Source organism: Manis javanica, chromosome 2 (assembly GCF_040802235.1).
Source record: "Manis javanica isolate MJ-LG chromosome 2, MJ_LKY, whole genome shotgun sequence".
Lineage (NCBI taxonomy): Eukaryota > Metazoa > Chordata > Mammalia > Pholidota > Manidae > Manis > Manis javanica.
This window is the reverse complement of record NC_133157.1, coordinates 48977485-49001104: the sequence shown is the minus strand read 5'-3', so window position 1 is coordinate 49001104 and position 23620 is coordinate 48977485. Positions and strand designations below refer to the sequence as shown.

At 44.1% G+C, this 23620-nt stretch overlaps 1 protein-coding gene across 6 annotated transcripts in view; it reads left to right on the top strand.

The window, feature by feature from the left end:
• Window positions 1–23142, top strand: part of ADAMTSL1 (ADAMTS like 1) — an 869288-nt gene extending 846146 nt beyond the window's left edge. For all 6 annotated transcript variants that reach the window (XM_017660035.3, XM_017660032.3, XM_073228449.1 and 3 more), the window contains 6 exons: window positions 6141–6353; window positions 7651–7831; window positions 10106–10313; window positions 18473–18585; window positions 19389–19609; window positions 21196–23142. In XM_017660035.3, coding sequence (XP_017515524.3) covers window positions 6141–6353; window positions 7651–7831; window positions 10106–10313; window positions 18473–18585; window positions 19389–19609; window positions 21196–21302 — 1043 coding nt within the window. In that variant the 3' untranslated portion in view covers window positions 21303–23142. The remainder of the gene's footprint in view (window positions 1–6140; window positions 6354–7650; window positions 7832–10105; window positions 10314–18472; window positions 18586–19388; window positions 19610–21195) is intronic.
• Window positions 23143–23620: the final 478 nt, after the last annotated feature.

The following is a 23620-nucleotide window of genomic DNA, read 5'->3' as shown; positions in this document are numbered from 1 at the left end:
ATCTTGCAAAGAACCACCTTAATGATCTTTCTAAAGCCAGCCTAGAGCATATCATTCCTTCTCTTCAGAAACCTGCAGGGGCTCCCAAAAGACTAGATTCTAGTCATCAAGACCCTCCCCATTGCAACTCCCAGCCACCATGCCAGCCTTTCCATATTCCAGTCAAGTCAACTGGTCTTTTTTTTTTTCATCCACATCACCAGTTTTCTCATCTTTGCACCTGTGCTCACACTGTTTCTTCTATACTGCCCTCCCCTGCCTCCTTTCTATCCCTGATCTCTGCTTATCTTAATCCTAACTAACCTCCATTTATAATATCTCTTCCATGAGTCCTTTCTTTGGCATAGTTTCACTACACATTGATCTGAGCAATATGGATTGAATAAGCTTATTTAACCCTTGGCATTTGACTCTCTGGGGGAGGAAGAAAGAAGGGTGAGGATGATAAATTAGAGATGATGTTCAGAAATCTTGGAACCTAAAAGCATCTTAAAGATCATCTAATTCAGTAGTTCCCATTGGTGAAGTCTTCTTATGCAAAAACCCAGTATAGAATCCTGCTGTGACTGAAATGGGGGTAGGCCCTAACGCCCCACCCCCTCTCAAAGTCCCCTCCCCGGGTACCTCTGCAGACCCCTAAGGTCTAAGAGAACATCAATTTGGAAATCAATAAGTGAAAAGCTATCATTTATTGTTTATAAAACTGAAGCCAGAAAACCCTCTTTGAATCGACAGTTCTCTTCAAGAGTCATGAATCTGTGTAACTGTTTGAAAATAACAAAATTGCTTTTCTTTTTAAAACATTCTACAAAACCTGTCTTCACCCTGACAGGCCTCAGAATAAAAGGCATTACTAGGAAGGCAGTCACTCAGATATCTGTCTTAGCTGCTGCTCCTCACAGGGCTTCCTCAAGTTGAGAGTCGGGAACTCCACATCAGTTGCAGCCTTTGGGCCTGCCCTGGGACGGACCTCTCCCCTCTTCTTTTCCACACTAGGAGCACCAGGCTGAAAGGCGCTGGGAACATGTACAAGACCCAAGGCCCAAATGGCCCAAGGGAGGTGTCCTGGCTGCTCACCAAGGCCTCTGATTCCAAGAAGGAGGGAGGACTTTGAATGTAATTGTTATTCAGATGCACCTCTTAGCTAAGATTCCTGGCTCCTAGATGAGTAACATCGTCAGCCACAGAAAATAGCATGAGGTGCCTGAACACTCTCAGAAAATCCTAATGGGGTTAGAACAATGGGGGTTAAGCTAAATATGAGAGATGCCATGGCCAAATGTCTCGTTTCCTTGAGAATAGAAAGGTTCTTATTTATCAACTTAGACTATCAGCCTCCTCAGGGCTGTGTCCCCACTGACCAAACAGAGTAATTCATGGAACCAGAATCTCAATAGTGTAAGGCACCTTTTTCTTCTTCAAAGGCCGATGTGATAGGGAGACATATATTTGCCCATTTAAGTCAACCTGAAAAGCTGTACTTGTTTCCACCTTCAGTTTTTAAATCATACTCTTTGAATAGATAAATATACAGTTTTCCTGCCTCATATTAGAAAATGAAATCAGCAGCTGACTCCAGACTGCATTTGGACTAGACAGGATGGGTTGCTGCTATACCAAGAGATCCCAGTGGACTGATTGCTATACCCCTCCCCCTCAAGGTCATTCACACCCCCATTTCCTAACAGGATAATAATGGCACCAGTACATTATTACATAGAGATGCATGGATGCCACCAGGAACATGCAGGAAACAGCTCTTCCTGAGTATCTGAATAAAAAGATACAAGTCAGGTGAGAGATGTATCAGGTAGAAACTCTGCCTTACCCCATGCCTTGGATCCATAGGCCAAGAACTGCTGGAAGCCCCCACTCCCTATCCCTAGGTGTTTCCAGTTAGCTATAACCAAAAAACAAAAAACAAAAAATCTACATTTTTAAAATCCCCAAGACTCCATGACTTAAAATAACAATCATGTATTCTTAACTGATCTTACTCATTTATTCTGACTAACCTCAACTTAACCCGGCTTGGATGACTCGGCCTTTCTCCACATTCCTCTCACCCTCCTCTGGATCATCGGCAAGTCCAGGCATGTTCCTCTACTGGTGATGGCAAAGGCATCAGAGCAAGCAGAAGCTCACAGGTCTCTGGAGGTCTAGGTCTGGAACTGGTACACCACCACATCGGCCTCATTTCTTCTTTTGTGGCAAAATACACATAAAATTTACCATTTGAACCATTTTTTAAGTTACATTCACATTGTTGTGTAACCATCACACTTTCCCTCTCCAGAACTTTATCATCATCCCAAACTGAAATTCTGTATCCATTAAATAATAACTTCCCATTCTCCCCTTCCCCTAGCAGGCCCCATTCTAGTTTCTGCTTCTGTGTGTTAGGCTGGAGAAAGGAAAAACATGGACATGCAAACAGAACAGAGAGATGCCATAGGGGGAGAACAGACCAGACCCCAAAGTCCGTGCCATATATGGAAAGGGGACAGCTCTCCCTGAATTCCATCCTCATGTGCCAACTAAGACCCGGATGTCAGCCTCCTCCCTCTTGGAAAGAAAAACGTTTCTAGTTGTCTATTATATCACCTTTAGCCAATCATACCTCTCCACACCCCCTAGGATAGCTTGCCCACTCCTCCCCCTCCTAATCCCTTATAAACCCCCCACCTCCCTAACTGGGCGTGACTTCTCTGGCCTGTGACAAAAAGGCCATAGAACCTCACCCGGGGGTATTTAAATAAATTACCTGTCCCTTTGTTGCCTCTCTTTGCCTGCTTATTCCGGCTAGAATTTATCTTACATAGTAAATTTCACTACACTAGGTACCTCATATAAGTGGCAACATACAATACTTGGCCTTTTGTGTCTGACTTCTTTCATTTAATGTTTCTAAGATTCATCCGTGTTGTCACATGTATCAGAATTTCATTCCTTTTTAAAGATGAGTAATATCCATCACACAAATATACCACATTTTGTCATTCATCCATCCATGTTCATTTGCATTGTTTTCACCTTTTTTGCTCTTGTTACCAGAGACAGGTCCTTGGTCTCATCAGAAGAAAGAATTTAAGAATGGGCACAGAAGCAGTTGAGTTTTAGGGATTTATTTGGAGAATAAGAGTTTAAAAAAAAGCACGAGTACGTGTCTGCAAGTTGAGCATGGGCAGGCGCAGAGGGGGTTGCCTCCAAGAAACTATAGGGAGCCTTTTTATATAAAGGAAGATGAATATTTACTAAGTGGGGATAGGCTTCAAAGGGAACAGGCAGGGTCTTCTAGGGCTTGCCCCACCCTCACATTGGGCAGGGGAGTTTCTGGCTATACTTGGTTCTCATTGGAACTGTCATGGAAAGGGGAGGCATAATGATGAAGACGCATGACTTTTTCTATGTTGATGAATGTATAATTATTTTGGGGTAAAGTTTGGGTCAACTTTTCCTCCATGTTGGAACCAGCTGGTCCAGTTTACCCATTTTTTATTTTGTTGCCTGTGCATTTAATACCATATCCAAGAAACCACCGCCAAATCCAGTATAGTGAAGCTTCTGCTCTATGCTTTATTTTAAGAGTTTTATATTTTAACTCTATGTTTATTAAGTCTTTGATTCATTTTGAGTTAATTGTTTTATATGGTGTGCATTTAATACCATATCCAAGAAACCACCGCCAAATCCAGTATAGTGAAGCTTCTGCTCTATGCTTTATTTTAAGAGTTTTATATTTTAACTCTATGTTTATTAAGTCTTTGATTCATTTTGAGTTAATTGTTTTATATGGTATAAGGTAAGGATTCAACTTCATTTTTACATGTGGATATATAGTTTTTCCAGCAGTAGCTGTTGAAAAGTCTACCTTTCCCCATTAAAATGGTCTTGGCATCTATATTGATTATTTTGAGGCTCTCTGTTCTATACATTGGTCTGTATGTCTTTATACCAGTACTATACTGTTTTAATTACTGTAGCTTTGAAATAAATTTTGAAATCAGGAAGTATGAAGCTTCCAACATTGTTCTTTTTCAAGACTGTTTTCACTATTCAGGGTCCTAAAATTCCACATGAATTTTAGGATGGATTTTTCTATTCCGCAAAACAAGAGTCATTGGGATTTGGATAGTGATTACATTGAATGTGTAGTTCACTTTGAGGAGTATTGACATCTAAAAATATTAAGTCTTCCAATCCATGAATATGAGATACCTTTCCATTTACTTATGGTTTAATTTCTTCTAGCAACATTTTTTAGTTTTCAATGTATGTATCTTTCACCTCCTTGGTTAAATTTATTCTCAAGTATTTTGTTCTTTTTGATAATGTTGTAAATGGAATTTTTTTCTTAATTACTTTTTCAGATTGTTTGCTGTTAGTGTAACATATGACTTGTTTTATTGGCCAAAGTAGTCACATGGCCAAATCCAAAGTCATGGGAGGGCACTGCAAAGTTAGATGGCAAAGTGAGTCAGTACAGAGAGGAGTAAAGAACTGGGTCCTGTAAGAACTACATCCCACCCTGAGCTTTGTAGTTCCTATAATATAATAGTATTTTTCCAGGCCCTTCTTCAAAGTAGTCTGCTCTACCTGCTTCAACCTATACAAATTATAGTGAAAACTGGGGTGGGGAGGGAAGGCAAGGGAATAAAAGAATGGAGCAAAGGAAGGAGATAACAAGGTGCTTAGGCAAATTGCAAGCACCCAGCTTAACAAGTAGCAGGTGTGGGTGGAAGAACACATGGCAAGGAATCAAAAAACCTACCACCTGATCTTGGGAATGACTCTTAACATCTCTGGAACTCAGTTTCCTCCTCTGTAGTAGGCCAGGTGATCTCTAAGGGCCTTCCCTGTGTTAACACTGTCCTATACAAATTCTAACACTGTTGCTCTTAGTATAGAAACCAAGCTAATATTAATTTTAAAATTCCCTCTCTGTACAGATCCATAGACACAACATCCTTGCAGGTGGCCATCTTTATGTCTCATAGATCTCATCATTTCTGCCTTATGTATGTTTTATTAGTGTGCTTTTTTAAAATCCTGTACCAGTTAAGATCTCCTTTCAAGAGAAAAGATAGTCTTAACTGTCCCTAGAACAGTATGCACCAAATCGGTATTTTTTCTAACTGAACTGAGGGAAAATCTACAGTATCTTTTTTTTTTATTGAAATATAGTTGACATAGTATATTTTCAGGTGCATGGCACAGTCATTCAGCAATTTATACATAATATGAATTGCTCACCATAAGTATAGCTACCATCTGTCATCACACACAGTTATTATAATATTGACAATACTCTGTATTTTGTACTTTCAGTATCTGTAATTTTGAATGATGTATCATCTGTTTTAAACAATTTTCTGTAAAACCTAAGTTGCTGGAGACAAAAAATAGCAAATTAAACAAATACTCTAAAGAAAATGAGCTTTCCCTCACAGTTGCAGTCAGTTTATTTTACTAATTCTTTTCTACAAAAGCTTGAGTAGGTACAATATCTCATTTAATATTTTAGAATTTTAATGTATCAAACTATGTTCCTTGACTATAGAGATAAGTATAATATTATATGTGCCCAATGGAGGTTTGGTAAGAGTTGTCAGAAGGCTCAAGTTCTTGATTTAAAGAGAAATGAGATCAGTGTTTAAAAAATTGTTTTTCTACTCTTTGGCTTGTAAATCACATAAAGAGTAAAATGGAAGCAGATATTAGACTTTTACCAATTGAAGTTTGGTTCTTAACTATTACCATATAGTATGTATTTTTTCAGCTCATTGCATTTGAAATATTTCAGTATAAAATTGATATAGGAACTAATTCACTTGAGAAAATGTTCAATGAGTAAATATTAATTGCTTCATTTTTTTAAGGTTAGTATAGGAACATAGAAATAAGCACTTTGTGTTCTCCCAGAATTTTTACTCAATTGAAATAAATAATAGTCACCTTCCTAGAATCTCAGGGAATAAAAACGTCCTGTTTGCTTGGGAGTGACAAGCATGAGAAAAATGTCATGGATAAGGCTACACTGTATGATAGCCTCTAGAGCCACAGAGACAGTAAAACAGCTCATCAGGTATGTGTCCCTCTTGGCTTTACCAATCAATGGCTTACCTCTCCTCTCCTCCTAGGCTGTCCAATCAAGGGTCACCCTACCCCCAATATCACCTGGTTCCATGGTGGCCAGCCAGTTGCCACTGTCACAGGACTGAAGCATCGTATCTTGGCAGCTGGACAGATTCTCCAAGTTGCAAATCTCAGTGGTGGGTCTCAAAGAGAATTCAGCTGCCTTGCTCAGAATGAGGCAGGGACGCTCATGCAGAAGGCCTCTTTAGTGATCCAAGGTAAGAAAACCTACAGGCTTTGGGTGCCTGACTCATTTTTTGAATAAGAGAGCCTACCTAGGAATCTAATTCTCTAGTAAAACAAAGTGCCTTCTGATCTCCAACAGTTCCTAGAGCATGAACACTAAAACTGAACCATGTTTCCATACAATGAGGCCCTTCAGAAATGCCACCAGGCCCCATTTCAGCAGAACCTGGGAAAGTTAGTGCTGTGTTCATTACAGGCCCTTCTGCTCATAATGTTGGGGCTTCTTAAAACCAGGGAAACACCACCATATATCAAAGTCGAATGTGTTTCCTTTATGCTAGTTTAATTAGGAAGGTCATGCATGCATGCACATACATATGCCTGCAAAGTCACCTCTTAGGAAAATGCAAGTTTTCTCTGTTGGATTGGTTGAAAAATACCTCTTGATCTGAGCGGCTGAGTTATTGTTTCCAGCCTTGGAAACTCGGGGCTGGTACTGGTACCTGCTGATCATCCTGAAGAGTCTTCAGCTGCAGTCACCTGCTGAATGCCTTCCAGGCTCACTTCCTGTAGCCCTGTCAGAGAGCAGACTGAGAAGCCTGTGTGGCTCATGCACAAACCTTGCAGAACACAGGCAGGTCAGAAAGCCCTTGGGAGGGGCCTGGCATTAGCTGCACCAAGAAGGAGAGCCCAAAACAGTAGGAGAGGAGCCTGAACTGGCCTTGTTACAGAAACTAAGTGGGGCTTTTGAGTTTTCCATAGGTTAGTCTACCTGTGGCCTGTGGGCGATAGTTTTAGGAAAAGCAAACTTCTGCATATATTCAAAAATCAAGGATTCTGTGGGGACGGACAGAATTTTATGCCAACATAGCACATAAGGTGGGAGATTATTCTGAGAACACAGGTTTTCTCCTTGAACATCCTCCCTGTCATTTGGCTTTCCAGACAGGAAAGTACATGTTCCATTTTCTTGCCAGTCCACCATTCTCTGCTGCAAGCTGGAAGCCAGTGCCTATCTGCAAGATTTGTAATACATATCTTTGCAAATAAGCACTCACAATTGACCAGCCCACAGTTACTCAGCAGCTTTCCTACCAGTGAGTCCCAAGCCCCCAAATAGAAAATTCAAAGAAATTGCCTTTCTTACTGACATCATGGTCTCACATAAAAGAGAACTCTCTGATGGGGCTATTTCTTTGGTGGTGTCTTACATGACCCACCTTGAACATGTACTTTTAAATGATTGTTAAGTATCTGATATTTTTACATCTCCTTGCTGAGAAGTGAAGTCACTTTCTTCTTTCACCTCTGATCCTCCTCCTGTGACAGATTACTGGTGGTCCGTGGACCGACTGGTGACCTGCTCAGCCTCCTGTGGAAGCAGGGGTGTGCAGCAGCCCCACCTGAGGTGTCTCCTGAACAGCACTGAGGTCAGCCCTGCTCACTGCGCAGGGAAAGTGCGCCCTGCTATGCAGCCCATTGCCTGCAACCGGAGAGACTGCCCTTCACGGTGAGTGGCAGATGCCCAGTCCTCAGGCTGTAGCCCCTGGGGTAATGGACGGGCTTAGAGCTAGCACCAGCCTGGCACCGTGAGCCCACGGGGACTCGCTAGGCCCTGAAATGCCCCTTTACTACCTATCTGTGGACTTTCATACACTGTGAGGCAACAGCTTGTGTTTTGCCAGCTGAGGCATAAGGAGCAGCTGAAACGAGGAGAGACTCAATGAAATATGAAGCACACTCATTAATATCAGCAGTTTGACTTGCTGACGGGAAGGTTTCCATAGGAATGATTAATGTCCTTTTATACCCTTCCTGAACCGTAACATAGTCCGTACCTCTCTTTTCTCAACCCCCCCCCCATTTTTGCTCCTGAAAAAGTGCTGAAATGTATATTTGGAAGTAAAAGTTGGTTGAAATGCAGGCCTGACATTCACCAGGGATATGAGAGACTGGAAGACTCCCCTTGCCAAGCTTTTTGAAATGAAGAAGAGGTCTTGGACATGCCAGGGACTTTTTGATTTGCTGTGCTGATGGTCAGAGTCAATCAGCCTCATTTACTTCTGCAGATGAAATAAGGGCTGTGTCTGCTTCAGTCTCAGCGCACCCAGGAGCTTTCAGAATCCTCTGGCCTGCTTCCTCTGAGGCTCTGCCCCTCTGGGGAGGAAATCTGCATGCAGTCATCGCTCTCCAGGGCAAATAGAGCAGAGAAGTTCCACCAAACTACAGAAGTCAAGATACTGATTCAGGAGGAATTTGCTCCATATCCCAGCCACTTGCCTCTCCTGACAGCCAGCTCAGCACCACTAGCTTAGGAAGTGGCCACAGGTTCACCTTCACCTGGTTTTTCCCACCAGGCTGCTTGGGCACTTCAGAGCCTTCTTTGAATACAAGCATCACCCTGGTCATCTTCTTAATAGTACTGGGAAGTCCCGCTGTGGCCCAGGTAACCATTTCATTTAGACAATGTTTTTTTCTCAGACAGTAAAACCAAAGACTTTTTCTAGATCAAATGAAATGGCTGGAGAGCAACACATCTTTTCTCAGTATTTTCCTCAAACTGTCCCCACTTCCCCCTCCTCTTTGAGAATTATCCCAGGGTACAACCATGCAGAGAAAAGCCCCACGTGCTTGTATGTGGGTGGAGGGTTTCAGAGTGTTTCCCAGCTTCCAGCATGGCTTTGTGAGAAAGGCCATGTGTGACAGTCTGGCTTCTGAGGGTCTCAACTGTAGGTGGAACCTAACATTCTGAGAATAAGTACTTTCACCATGCCTGCAGTCCTCTAAGAGGCAGAAGACCTATGGATTATGACTCATGGAGGTGGGAAATTGCTCCAGAAATCTGGAAGGAACTTTGCATGTTTCCGAGGAATTAAAATCAAATGAGATATGGGTTAAAGTGAGGTAGAAAATACAGAAGGTACTAGGAGATAAAACACTGACTTACGTGAGAACCAGATTGCCTTCTGGGTCAGGAGGCAAGACAGTTTGGATCTGATTTCCCCAGGAAAAAGTCCCTCTTTGGCCACATACCTGGATGCCTTAGAAAGTACCAGAACTGCAGTGCCTGTAACTAACTAAGGGACTGTCCTCCCAGTGTTCCATCAGCAAGTTCATAGTTTTTTGGGCCAATGTTAAGCTGAGGCAACTGACCTTCAGAATACTCTTTCAAGATGCACCTTTTTAGTAAATTTCCAAATGGTATTAGTTTTCTGTAGCTGCAGTAACCGATTACCACAAGCCTGGTCGCTTAAAACAACAGCAGTTGATTCTGTTATTCTCTCACAGTTTTGGAGGTCAGAGGTCTGAAGTCAGGTACCGGCACGGCTGCCACCACCACACCACCCCCACAGGCTCTGGGGGAGTCTGTGCCTCAGCCCTGCAGCTTCTGGCTCCTTCACTCCCTCCCCTGCCTCTGTGGTCACACTGCCTCTTCTGTGTTGATGCTCCCTTTGCCATTCTCTTATTAGGACACATCAGTGATGGCATTAAAGGCCTACCCAGATAATGACGATAATCTCATCTCAAAATGCTTAATTATATCTGCAAAGACCCTTTGTCCAAACAAGGTAACATTTACAAGTTCCAGGGATCTGCCACAGACTATCATTAGGGGGCTGTTTTTCAGCCTTCCACTCCAAGTATATATTGTTGTGAAGAGGACATTGGCCCCCAGTTTGCAGCCATGTAGTGAGCACAGGGACTCCTCTGAGAGAACAAGGCGCCATGCCTCCCCCCAAGGCCTGACCCTTTGCAGCTGCGCTGACTCTCTTCCCCCTCCCAGGTGGATGGTGACCTCCTGGTCCGCCTGCACCCGGAGCTGCGGCGGCGGTGTCCAGACCCGCCGCGTGACTTGTCAGAAGCTGAAAGCCTCTGGGATCTCCACTCCTGTGTCCAATGACATGTGCATGCAGCTTGCCAAGCGGCCAGTGGACACCCAGGCCTGTAACCAACAGCTCTGTGTGGAGTGGGCCTTCTCCAGCTGGGGCCAGGTGAGAGGGTTTTATTTGAAAGATAAATCTGAAGGTGTGAACCCTGACAGGACAGGAATTAAAAGGCCACCAGTGCTATATTCTCTGTGATGACTGACCTTTTAATCAACTGACCCTGCCCAATATCCTTCCTAAATATTGATTTCCCTTCCCACTGAGGTCTTCCCTTTCTCAGATCATTGTCACACAGTGTCCCCCTTCAGATTAATTTTCTGTGAGGTCCCCTCTTCTCCCTGGCTAGGCTGATGAGATCCATGTGGAGACTGTACTGTTGTTCTGAGCCAGGGGTTCTCAGCTGGGTTGTATGGTTAGAATCACTGGTGGAACTTCCTTAAAAGACCAAAATCTAGTTTGTATCTCCCAGAGATTCTAAAAGTCAATTGTCCAGGGATGCAGTCCAAGCATATGAGCAAGATTCAGAAACTCCCCGGGTGCTCTGATGTGCAGCCAGGGCAGAGAACCACTGTTCGAAGGCGAGAAGGTTGAAACCTAGCTGGGTCACTTTCAAAAGCTACTGGGACCCTACTGAGCATTTAGGAGGTACCTGTCGGGACTGATAATCAGCCGGCACTCACCGACTGTGCAGTAGCAACTACTGTGGTTTGCTGGAGGTTAGTGTGAACTGGTTAGGATGACCATTCTGGTTGCTCAGGCATACTTTCTCACTGGTCAAGTGTCTGAACAGACCATTAAGCTTGGCATGCTGGGACACTGCCAGACAACTACAAGGCTCTTAATTCTTTGGGTAAGTGTATGAACTAATGTTCCTGAATGGCTGGGGGGAAGTTAGCCTGTTCGACGACGTGGCCATCTACATATTACTATATTCATGTTCCTCCATCCCCACCCTGAGGCATGCTCTTTGGGAAACAAACAGTCACTTGGAATATCCTAAACTAACACACTGGCCATCTCTAATTAGGATCAACTGTTATTTGGGGTAAATGTGCCCACAGCATTGATTTGAAATGCATAAGCCATTTATGCCCCAGGTGAGTCCAGGGATAAAGCTCAAGGCCAGCCTACCAGCATACTCAGCCCCAGGCTCCTTGGGGCCTCAACCACTCCATCCCCCATTTCCACTGACCTAATATATGTGCTTTGTAATCAAGGAGGTATGAGCCCCTGGCTTGCTCCCACACCTGGGGATATCCTCTTTCTCTTACCTGGAAAAGCCCCTCTCATGCAGCCCCAGGCAGCTCAGCCCCGAGGCCCTCAAGGCTTATTAGCAGTTTGTGAAATTACAAGTGGAACAGATCTGGCTGCACCTGGGAGATGTTTCTGCATTGTATCACTGAGGTGCCTCAAGGGGACATACAGTGAACATTGATCATTCTCAGTGATTATTTTTCCTTAAAGAGAGAAAAAGCAGTCTCTCACCCCTTTCTTCTAAACACTCTAGGCAAGTATTTCTCAAGCTTTAATGTGGAACTTGTTAAAAATGAAAATTCTGATATGGCAGATCTCAACTAGAGCTTTGGATACTGATGGTTTTTATTGAGGTATAATTGAAATATATACCATATGATAAGATATTTGTGTACATTGAGAAGTGCTCATCACATGAGTAGAGTAACAACAAATTTTTTCCCGTGATGAAAACTTTTAAATATGCAATAGAGTATTATTTACTATAGTCATCATGCTGTACATGATAGCTCCATGACTTATTTATTTTGTGACTGTAAGTTGGTACTTTAGAACCCTCTCCCCCGTATCATTTCACACCCTGGCAACCACCAATCTCTTCTCTGATCTATCTTATTTTCTGGGTTTTTTTTTTTAGATTCCATATATAAGGAAAATCATACAGTATTTTTCTTTGTCTGACTTATTACACTTACAGCGATACCCCTAAGGACCATATATGTCACAGATGGCAAAATTGCATCTTTTATGACTAACATAAGATTCCATTGTGTGTGTATGTACATGCATACACATGGGCAGCAGTCACAAAACTCAGGGCTCCTGGTTAGTATATAAGCCCTTCTCTAGGTGATGCCTGCAAGCTGGAGTGAGGCAGGAGGGGAACAGCTCCACAGTCCACTAGGTGTAGACTGGGGATCCTCAGGCTACTGTCTGTGCAGTGCTATGGATCTTGGAAATATAAGCCCAGGTGGCCACCAGGCAATCAAGGGGTGTCCCCTGGGTGGCAGCCACAATGACTGGGGCACCAGACACATGTAGAAGCTCCTAGGAAATACTGGTGCTCTGGAGCATGGCAGAGGGACAGTATAAAGATAGCACCTGCCAGTCTCCATCCCTGGAAAGTGTTCCAGCAGGCTCCTAAATGTGCATGTGAAATTAGATGCCTGCCCCCTGTAATGTACAGGCTGGCAATGTAATAGAAGCAGGTGAGCCTCCTTTACTTTAAGTCTGGGTGTGATCAGCTTCCTCTGGACCCTTCAAAGCTGTCTCCCTGATCACTGCAATCTTGTGGGTCTCAGATGTGAGCCCCATTGCTTTTCAGAGTTAGATGTGTATATTTTATCACAATAATTTTAAAAACTAGAACTCCCAGTTAGTGTCAAGGGGGTACTTTTTTCCATTTTTTTCTAACCCTGGGTCTTTGTGAACAATTGTATCACACTGGGGCCTTTCAGAGCCTATCTATCTTCTGAGTTCACACCTTCGAGCACCACTTGGTCATACAAACAGATGTGGTTGGTGAGACTGGTACACTCAGTCACAACAGGAGCAGTAACCTGCTTTGGACGTAGTTGCCTTACCCAGAGGAGTATTTTTACCTTCAATCTTTCTTCTTCAGTGCTTCTTAACCTTTGAGCAGCTGATGAAATCTGGAGCCTTGTGGTAGAAAAATATCAAAAAGCCCAAGATTTGGGGTTCTGGTTAATGATGGTGATGTAGGAAAATCCTGAACTCACCTCCTCCCATGGACAATTTCCTTTAAAGACCTAAAGGTTGGCTAAGTGATGACTTATACATAGAAGCAGGTAGGAGAGGCTGGGACACAAACTCTAGCCCTAGCACTATGACCCACAACCAAAGCTCAAAACCCAGACTCTACCCCAAAGAACAAAAGTTCACATTCAGCACCTAAACTTTTAAGGCCAACTCCTGAAGGACCCATGTGCTCAGTCGTACCCACTTTAGGGCCCAGAGGAAGCCAGTCACACCCAGACTTAAAGGAGACTCACCTTCTTATATCACAGTATCAGCCTGTATATTACAGGGCAGGCATCTAATTTCACATGCATATCTGGAAGCCTGCTGGTACACTCTCCAGGGATGGACACTGGTGGGTACCATCTTTACACTGTCCCTCTGCTGAGCACCAGTATCTCCCAGAAGGAAAGAGATGCTTCTACATGTGTCTGGTGCCCACCAGGGCTTGCATTCCCAGAATCCATGGCACTGCAGCAATTGGAGAGATGGTTCTTGGTAGGCTGCCACCTGCACATAGAGCACCCTGAAGCACACTCCCCCCGCCCACCAACCCCCAGTGCCCCTTTGCTTGTCTGGAACTTTAGCCTGTGGGGCATGCTTCAGGCTTGGCACATCCTTAACTACTGTGAACATTGGACAAACACAAAGGTTTGAGAGTTGGGGAAGGGTTGGACATCAATGGTTCATCTGCTACATGAAGCCACTCCTTCAAGACAGCAAGAGGTAGTTGTTTCATTTACAGTACAGAAGCCAACATGGAGTCAAGAAAAATGAAGAGGCAGAGGAATACATTCTAAATGAAAGAACAGGATAAAACCTCAGAAAAAAATAGCATTAAAAACAGCAAAAAAAAGCAATGTCCAAAGGAACTGAATCCCCATAACATTATGAGCAGATTTTTCATCAGAAACTGCAGGCTGGAAGGGAGTGGCACAATATATCCAAAGTGCTAAGACAAAAATTTTAATATAATACTCAGAAAAGTTACCACCTAGAATTAAAGGAGAGAGAAACATTTTCTAGACATGCAAAAGCTAAAGGAGTTCATTACAATTAAACCAGACAAAATAGATTTTTTTAAAGTCTGTAATAAGAGACAAAGATTGGCATTACCTAATAATACAGTCAATCCTACCAGAGGCTATAACATATGTAAATATTTAGGTATACCTATGTAGGGTGCATAAATATACAAAGTAAATATTAACAGACCTGAAAAGGGGTAATAGATTGTAATATAATAATATTAGGGAAAGTTAATAACCCACTTATGTCAATGGATAGATCATCCAGACAATATCAATGAGAAAAACATCAACCTTAAATAGACCAGATGGACTTAGCAAATATATACGGGGCATTCCCCAGGATAGATCACATGTTAAGACACAAAATAAGTCTCAATAAATTTAAAAAGATTAAAACCACATCAGCATTTTTTAACACAAATATATGAAACATAAAAAGATAACTGGAAAATTCACAAATATGTGGAGCTTAAACAACATGCCATGCTTGTCAACAACCAATGGATCAAAAAAGAAAATATACCTTGAGATAAATGAAAATGGAAATACAACATACCAAAATTTGTGGGATGCAGCAAAAGCAGCTCTGAGAGGGAAATTCATAGTGATAAATGCCTACATCAAGAAACAAGAACAATCTCAAACAACCAACTTAACCCTACACATCAAGGAACTAGAAAAAGAACAGAGCACAAGGTTAGTAGAAGGAAGGAAACAACAAATATAAGATCAGAGTGGAAATAAAGATCAGTGAAACTTAAGAGCTGGTTCTAAGACAAACAAAACTGATAAAGCATTTAGCTAGACTCACCAAGAAAAGAAAAAGGACTCAAAATTAGAAATGGAAGAGGAGACATTAAAACTGATACCACAGAAATACAAATGATCATATGAGACTACCATGAAGAATTTATATGCCAACAAATTGGACAACCTAGAAGAAATAGGTAAATTCGTGGACATATAAAACTCCTCATGATGAAATAGAAAATCTGAACAGACTGATTACTAGTAAGGAGATTGAGTCAGTAATCAAAAACTTCCCAACAAACAAAAATCGAGGACTAGATGGCTTCACTGATGAATTTCACTAAACATTCAAAGAAGAAATAATGCCATCCTTCCCAAACCATTCCAAAAAAGTAGAAGAGAGGGAATGCTTCCAAACTCATTTCATGCAGCCAGCCTTTTACCATCACACCAAAACCAGACAAGGATGCCACAATAAAAGATTACAGCCCAATGTCCCTGAAGAACATAGAATTTTAAAAATCTTCAACAAAATATTAGCAAACCAAATTGAACAATACATTGAAATGATCATAAGCCATGACCAAGTAGGAGTTATTCCAGTGACATAAAGGGTGGTTCAACATCTGCAAATCAATGTAGTATGCCACATTAACAAAATGAAAAATAAAAATCATGCAGATGCAGAAGAAGCATTTGACAAAATTCAATATCCATTTATGATAAAAACTCAAATAACTGGATGTAGAGAGAACATACCTCAACATAATAAAGGCCATCTATGACAAGCCCACAGCTAACCTTATACTCTGTGCTGAAAACCTGAAAGCCTTTCCTAAGATCTGGAACAAGACAGGGATGCCTCTTCTCACCACTTTTATTCAACATAATATTGGAAGTCCTAGCCAGAGAAATTAGGCAAGAAAAATAAATAAAAACATACAAATTCAGAAGAAAAAGACTATCTGCAGATGACATTATATATTTAAAAAACCCTAAAGACACATTGAAAAATTGGTAGAACTAATTTAGTAAAGTTGTACATTGCAAAATCAATACATAAAAATCTGTTGCATTTCTATATACAATAATGAATTATCAGAAATTTTTTAAATTCCATTTATACTTGTATCAAAAAGAGAAAAATACCTAGGAATAAATGTAATGAAAGAAGTGAAAGACCTGTCCACTGAAAACTGTAAGACATTAATGAAAGAAGTTGAAGAAACATATGAAAAGGTATTCCATGCTTATGGATTGAAAATATTGTTAAAATGTCCATACTATCCAAAGCAATATACAGATTCAATGTAATGCTATCAAAATTCCAAAAGCATTTTTCACAAAAATAGAATATGTATAGAACCACAAAAGATCCCCAAAAGCCAAAATAATCTTCTGAAAGAACAAAAAAGATGGATGCATAATGCTCCCTAATTTCAAACTATATTACAAAGCTACAATAACCAAAATAGTATGGTTTGGCATAAAATAGACACAAAGATCAGTGGAACAGAAGAGAGCCCAGAAATAAACTCACACACATATAGTCAATTAATTTATGAAAAATGAGCCAAGAATATAGGGAAAAGATAGTCTCTCAGTAAATGGTGTTGGGATTACCAGACAGCCATATGCAAAAGAGTGAGATTGGACCACTACCCTACACCATACACAGAAATTAACTTAAAATGTTTGAAGTTAAGACCTAAAACCCTAAAACTCCTAGAAGAAGCTTCTTGCTTTTGGCATCAGATTCAAAATATCATCAACAAGATGTTAAAGGCAACACAAACAAAAATAAACAAATGGGACAGCATAAAACTAAAAATATCTGCACATCAAAGGAAACCACCCACAAAATGAAAAGGCAACCTGCATGGGAGAAAATATTTACAATCATAGCTGATAAGGGGCTAATATCCAAACTATATAAAGAACTTATACAACTCAAGAGCCAAAGAAACACTCCAATTCAAAATGGGGCAGAGTATCTGAAAAGATATTTTTCCAAAGATGACATACAGGGGCCAATAGGTACATAAAAAGATCCTCAACATCGCTAATCATGAGGAAAATACAAATCAAAACCACAATGAGCTATCACCTCACACCTGTTAGAATGGCTATTATCAAAAAGAAACAAGCATTGGCAAGGATGTGGAGAAAAGGGAACCCTTGTACCCTGTTGGTGGGAATGTAACTTGGTGCAGCCAATATGGAAAACAGTATAGGGGTTCCTCAAAAAATTTAAAATTTAACTATCATATGTTCCAGCAGTTCCACTTCTGGGTACTTATCCAAAGAAATAAAAAACACTAACTCTAGCAGATAATCTGCACCCCATGTTCACTGCAGCATTATTTACAATAGCCAAGATAAGGAAACAACCTTAAGTGTCCATCATTGGATGAATGGATAAAGAAGATGTGATATGTGTACACACATACACACACACACATGCAGTGGAATATTTAGCCATAAAAAAGAATGAAATTTTACCATTGGCAACAATATATGTGCACCTTGAGGCATTATGCTAAGTCAAACAAAGAAAAATACTATGTGATCTATGTGATCTCACTTATATGTAGAATCTAATAATAAAGACAAGATGGTGTGGGGTTGACGGAGTAGCAATGAGTGATGGGGGTCAAAAGGAAAATTCTTTCAAAAACACAGAATTTCTACTTACAATTTTAAGGAGCAGGTCCCTCTGAATCCCCGTTGGAGACCAAAGATCCCTAAGCTAAAAGCCTTGTTCTAAAATGACTTCCAAGGGATGTCTGTCCTTCGTCTACTCAAATAGCAGATACCCGCTAAGGTCCTGCTGTTTTTGTATTTTCCAGACACTGTTGTTGTTGGTAGGGCTATTTACTGTCTAGCTCTGCCAGCTCTAAAGCTTAACAATCTCCATGCACGCATAGCAAGAGAATATGAGCAGGGACTAACTATACATACCTAAGTCTACTTTTGTTCTGCTGTCCTGGGTTTAATGTGGAGAAAATGAAGCCAAGAAAAGGGAAAAAATGATGGACTTGGTTATGTGGATGAAATTTAGCAAGAAAACAATAAACCAGATTACCCTCTGGCCTGAAAGGAGGGCAGGGCCTCATTTAGAGGCCTTCAGCTCTAAAGCTTACCACCACATTCCGAGTACATTGTGCCAAGAAACCTTTCATATGGTTAACCTGGGAGCGAGCTGACATTCTCTGACCAGCTCTACACTACCATTAGCTGTTTGCTCGCAGAATGCTACAGACCATAAGAAAGCTTACATTCCACCATGGAACAAAGAAAAGAAAAGGTGCCAGTGAATGTCCTTTGGTTGGCCCAAAGTGGGCCAGCTAAATGATCTGAGGCCTCAAACAAGGCCCTGCACAAGGATCCTGTGTCTCATGCAACCTCAGCATTGCAGCCTCCCCCGTGACTTGGCTAACACTATGTATGCCACGTTTTTCTGCTTCCCAGTGCAATGGGCCTTGCATTGGGCCTCACCTAGCTGTACAGCACAGACAAGTCTTCTGCCAGACACGGGGGGATGGTCTCACCTTGCCATCAGAGCAGTGCAGTGCCCTTCCAAGGTAAGAGAAAGCCACGGACCTCCTTCCTCCAAACCCTGTCCCAACAGCACAGAAAGATGCTAAATGGACATTTCTCCTCCACCTTCCCACAGTCAGACACCCTCCCCTTTCCCCTCCAGTCTCCCTAGGCCACTGCCCTCCCCAGAGGTAGATGGCTCAGTGGTAGCCTTGTCCTTAGCTAATAGGCCAGGCAGGCTTTCCTCTTTTGGAGATGAAGGGGGCAGAGGGTGCTCTTCCTCTAATAGCAAGAGGCCTGGTAGCACAAGAGAAGTGCATGAGTCCCAGGGTGGGCAGAAAGTGAGGTCCACAAAGTGGCCACCAGTCTTCAGAGGTTCCACCAGCTCCTCACTCTTACTGACCTCCCTCTAGAAGTTATGCTGAGATGAGGGCCCTTGTCCCTCAGTCTCAAACTATCATTCCTATCCAGCCCCCAACCCCTGTCATACTTCCTTGTAGATGTCCCCATTGGGTGAGGGCTCATTACCCCCACCCTTAAGATACCAGCTGAGACCAGTTCTGGGTTCTGGCTCTGTCACCCCCCACCCTAGATAGAGCTCATTCTGCAGTCATGCAGTGACACAGACATTGTAGAGATGAGCAGACAGAGGTCTATTTAGCGAAAGTGGCCTTCGGAGATCTTCTGAGATCTTACACCCAACTCAGGAACAGAGCAGAGATCAGGACCCAAATCTGAGAGCACTGGAAGCTCTTAAGGAGTTGCCCAGCATTCTTGGGTTTGCACATCCACCCCAGATCTGGCCCTGACAGAGGTAAATCCTAACCCTGCCATCTTCCTCCTGCAGGCCTGTGAGCACCCAGAACTGCTGGTCAGAAGCCTGCAATGTACACTGGAGGGTCAGCCTGTGGACCCTGTGCACAGCGACCTGTGGCAACTATGGCTTCCAGTCCCGGCATGTGGAATGTGTACACGTCCGCACCAACAAGGCGGTACCTGATCACCTGTGCTCCTGGGGGTCCCGGCCCGCCAACTGGCAGCGCTGCAACATCACTCCGTGTGAAAACAGTATGTGCCCCCCACCGCCCTGACAGCCTCCTACAAATACCCACAGGGCAGCGGGCAGAGGGAAGTCCCTGGGCCTGAGCCAGAGCACAGGATCAGGCTTCCCAAGGGCTGTGAGCTGGGCCATGAGTTGGATGTTTGCAGAGGGGCACATAGTTGCAAAAGGAATAGCGTGCGTGTTACACTTTCCCTACATCAGAAAGCAGTAAAAAAGGCATCCTGGGAGACCTCGTACAAGCAAGCAAAGATGTGTGCATGTGTCCAGGCTAGGAAAGATGGCTGGTGTTCCCCCACAGGCCCCATCCTGGTCCTGAGCAACCCAGGTGCTGTTGGCCAAGTGCAGGCTGAAATCAGATTCCAGCTTACTTGCAATAGTGTGGCTGGTACCCAGAGGGGACAACTGCACAATGGCTCTTGGCCAGGCCACTGAGGAGAATGCAGTGTTCCCACTAAAGCAGCAGAGTGCCTCCCACTCAGCTGGCCCCATGCCCATCATGGCTCTGCTTCCCACACACCACCGCCTGCTGACACCTCCTGCTTCCCAGCCCTGTGGTCACCCACCTTAGCTGTGCAAGAACCCGTGCCTGGGGATCTCAGACTCACTCACTCCCTCCTTCCTCAAGTCTGGAGCTTCCTCAGGCCAACACCAGCATTTGTATCCTAGTTAGATGGGGATTTATTTTCCTTCCCCTGGACCCAAAACAAATCGCAGGTGCTTCCCCACAGGGAAGATGACAAAACAAGAGGCAAACAGGGAATTTTTAAATGTTGCAGTGCAATTTCCCCCCAAACAGGGCCTCACTGAGCATCAGACTCCCAGTGCTGAGGCAGATGCCCTATAGGCAAGTGGTGCCATTGCTTTCTATACACTGGGAGGGAGGACCTCCATTCTCCCATGGGGTGCTGGCCCATCTTTGTGGCAACGGGTCACCAGTCTCAGTACCAACGTTCAGCGAAAGTGGTTCAGACCTACTGTCTTCATCACAAAGGTCTACAACCCAAATCAGCACCTGTATTTCAGAACCATCTAATCTCTACCGACACTGAACTGGAAAGCCACATGCTCTAGGCATGGCGGGGCACGGAGTAGAGAGGCGTAGGTGGAGAACACAGGACAGTGAGGCCCACAGGGAAAGGAGTGCTCGTGTTCTAGCTGGCGGTGCCAGCCATAGGGCCTCACCTGCATGCTACTTCAAAGCAGAGCAGAATTTCATCCTCCTGGAACCATCTCCAGGAGCAGAGTCACTTGCTAGAATACCACAGGGGAGGGCAGGCTTGCCTAGGAGGTGGGGCAGTCCCAGGGAGAGGGTGAGGTCGAGCACCCTCAGGAAGGAAGAGAGCTATCCCAAAGACAGCGGAGTGGGCCTAGGGCTGGGCCTGGCACCACCCCCACTGTGGGCAGCCTCGGGGGCAAGTGCCTGAGCCCTTCTGGAGCGAGGCGAGCCCAGAGTGCTGGGCAGTGGCGGCCCCTTCAGCATGGGATCAGGTGTCTGAGGCAGACCCCAGAAGATACCCGATGGCCTCAGCCCTTTGCTCTGTCTCACTTCTCCTTTCTGTCCCATTTCCCCACCCCTCCACTCCTCCCCCAGTGGAGTGCAGGGATACCACCAGGTACTGCGAGAACGCGAAACAGCTGAAACTCTGCCAGCTCAGTCAGTACAAATCTCGCTGCTGTGGAACTTGTGGCGAAGCGTGAAGACAGGGCATGGGAAAGAACTCTACCCTGGCTACACAAAGGACTCATGCGGCCCCCTGGGACAGAACTTAAGCTTTCTTCATTTTATTTATTTATTTACCCCTCCCCACCTCCATCCCCCCAACACACACCCTCCTCCAACCTCCCCCACCCCCAACAGGAGGACCTCAGCATGTCTTCCCTTCGGTTAGCTAGAGGACAAATGTTGGGGACCAACAGGGACCGGGGTCTAAAGGAGGTTGCAGAGCAGATGGGGCCAGACAACAGGAGCTCTCCTGCAGAGCCGGCTCTCTGCTGACCCTGGGTCCCAAAGAGACCTTGGAAGAGGCAAGCACAGCCCCTGAGGACAGCAGGGAGCCAGAGCCAGCAGCACTTGCAAGAGACGCAAGGGCAGCATGCCAGAGGGTTGTGAAGCATAGGGACGGACTTTGGACAGCCAGCTGCATGTCTGTGGGCAGTGCACTGTGAACTCAGGCGGGTGCTGCCCCCGCGTCTCTGCCTCTGTCCCTGGGCCTGGAGAGAGCAGGCAGGGATGGGGAGGACACTGGGCAGAGGTGGACCCAGCCCAGAACTCAGCTCTTCCAGCGGGGCGCACAGAGCTGCGAGAACTCAAAACACAGATATGTAGAGGTGGAGGCAACAATCCAAGCAGGCCTACGGCGCACATGAAGCAGTGAACTAAGTAGGGAGGGAGGGGACACAAGCTAAAGGAAGTCTTTGCGTGGCCCTCAGCAAAGAAGCAGAGGTAGACACAGGAGGAGTGAGCAGGCAGGAGGCTCCCCTGAGGGCCTCTGGGCCCCGGACCTGCATGCCTGGCACTCTCTAGGCTCAGCGTCAGGGCTGGGGAGCTCAGAGCTCTGCTGCCCTTCCAGAGGGGACCACACTGCATAGTAGGTGATGTGCCCTCATGAGATGAAGTAGAGTTCCCAGTCCCCATGCCATAACAGCAAACTTTCTGCCTATACAGTCAGGCCACCCTGGGCATCTCTATCCAAATCAAGAGTCCACCAACCCACTACTGGTGTGGGCCGGGGGCATTTTGAGCATGAATAGACTGGGTTTTCTGCTTATGTGGCCTTTGCTGCTCCTTATAGGCCAGAGACTGGGGTCAGTTTGCCAGAGTATCCATCAGGTAACAGCAATTGCTTCCTTGCAGAGCTGGCACAGGGTGGGCCCTTCCCAGAGCAGTGAGAGCTGCAGGCATATTTAGGCAGCAGGTTGGGGAAGGATGATTGGGCAGGTGGCAGAGCCAAGGGATAACTGAAGCTTCCAGGATGGTCCTCAAAGGCATTTCAGCCCATTCCCCACTATGCACAATGAAAGACGAAGAACACTATAGTTTTAATATACACCAGTTTGGCTAAGTGGTGGGCAAAGTGCACACACAGTCCAGTAACACTGGTTAGCCAAAGTAAAATGGCTGCAGCAAAGTCAAGTGTCAAAATAGAAACTTTGGGGCTATTTGGCAAATTGCTCATTCCATAGAGTGCCTTTGGGCAAGTGATTGTGGCCACCTCTGCCTGAGTGACCACCACTTACTGACCTGGGTGGGGTGGCCAGAGTCACTTACCCCTCAGATAAATCCACCCCTTACATACAGACTTGGGAAATGCCACTCAGCCCAGGGCCGCCACTGACATCACAGCTGCATTTTCCAGTCAGCCCAGAAGTAAATGCTGGGCAGGGAGACAGTATTGAACTGTATCTTGCCCAGATGAGCTTTGGACGGTTCAGGTGGGTCTCTTTCCTCCTCACCACAATAATGGGCTCTAAAAAATCATGTTAACTAAAAATCAGTGTAATGTTTATTTAAATAAAAGAGAATGTTTCTATGTCTGTATATCTTTTGTGAATATTTATTAGGATTTCTTGTATAAAAAAGTGCAATATTAATAATTGTACACTGTCATCCAAACAAAATATTTGGGGGGCTGTTTATTAACTTCCTGCAGATGTGTTCCTGTAAACTAAATGGTAATTATTATTGTAATTGTTCCTATTTTTAATAGAACCTGATGTTTAACTCTGGATCTATTCACTGTGTATAGAATACATTGTAAAAGCTAATGTGGGGTGACTGAGCAATAAGAAGGGATTCATTTGTGACACAAGAGTTATGCATGGAATGAAGAGGACAGACTCCATACTACTAATGATGTGGTTCAATAGATATTGAAACCCAGTGGCCAATATTTTCACATTTTCTAACAAGCAGGTGTCCTCCGGCTCCACCACGTGTCAGATTGTAGCAGTTGGAGGTGGGTTTCAGTGTGAGTTTGGAGGACCTAGGTTTGGGGTGGAAACAGCATGCTCCTTGC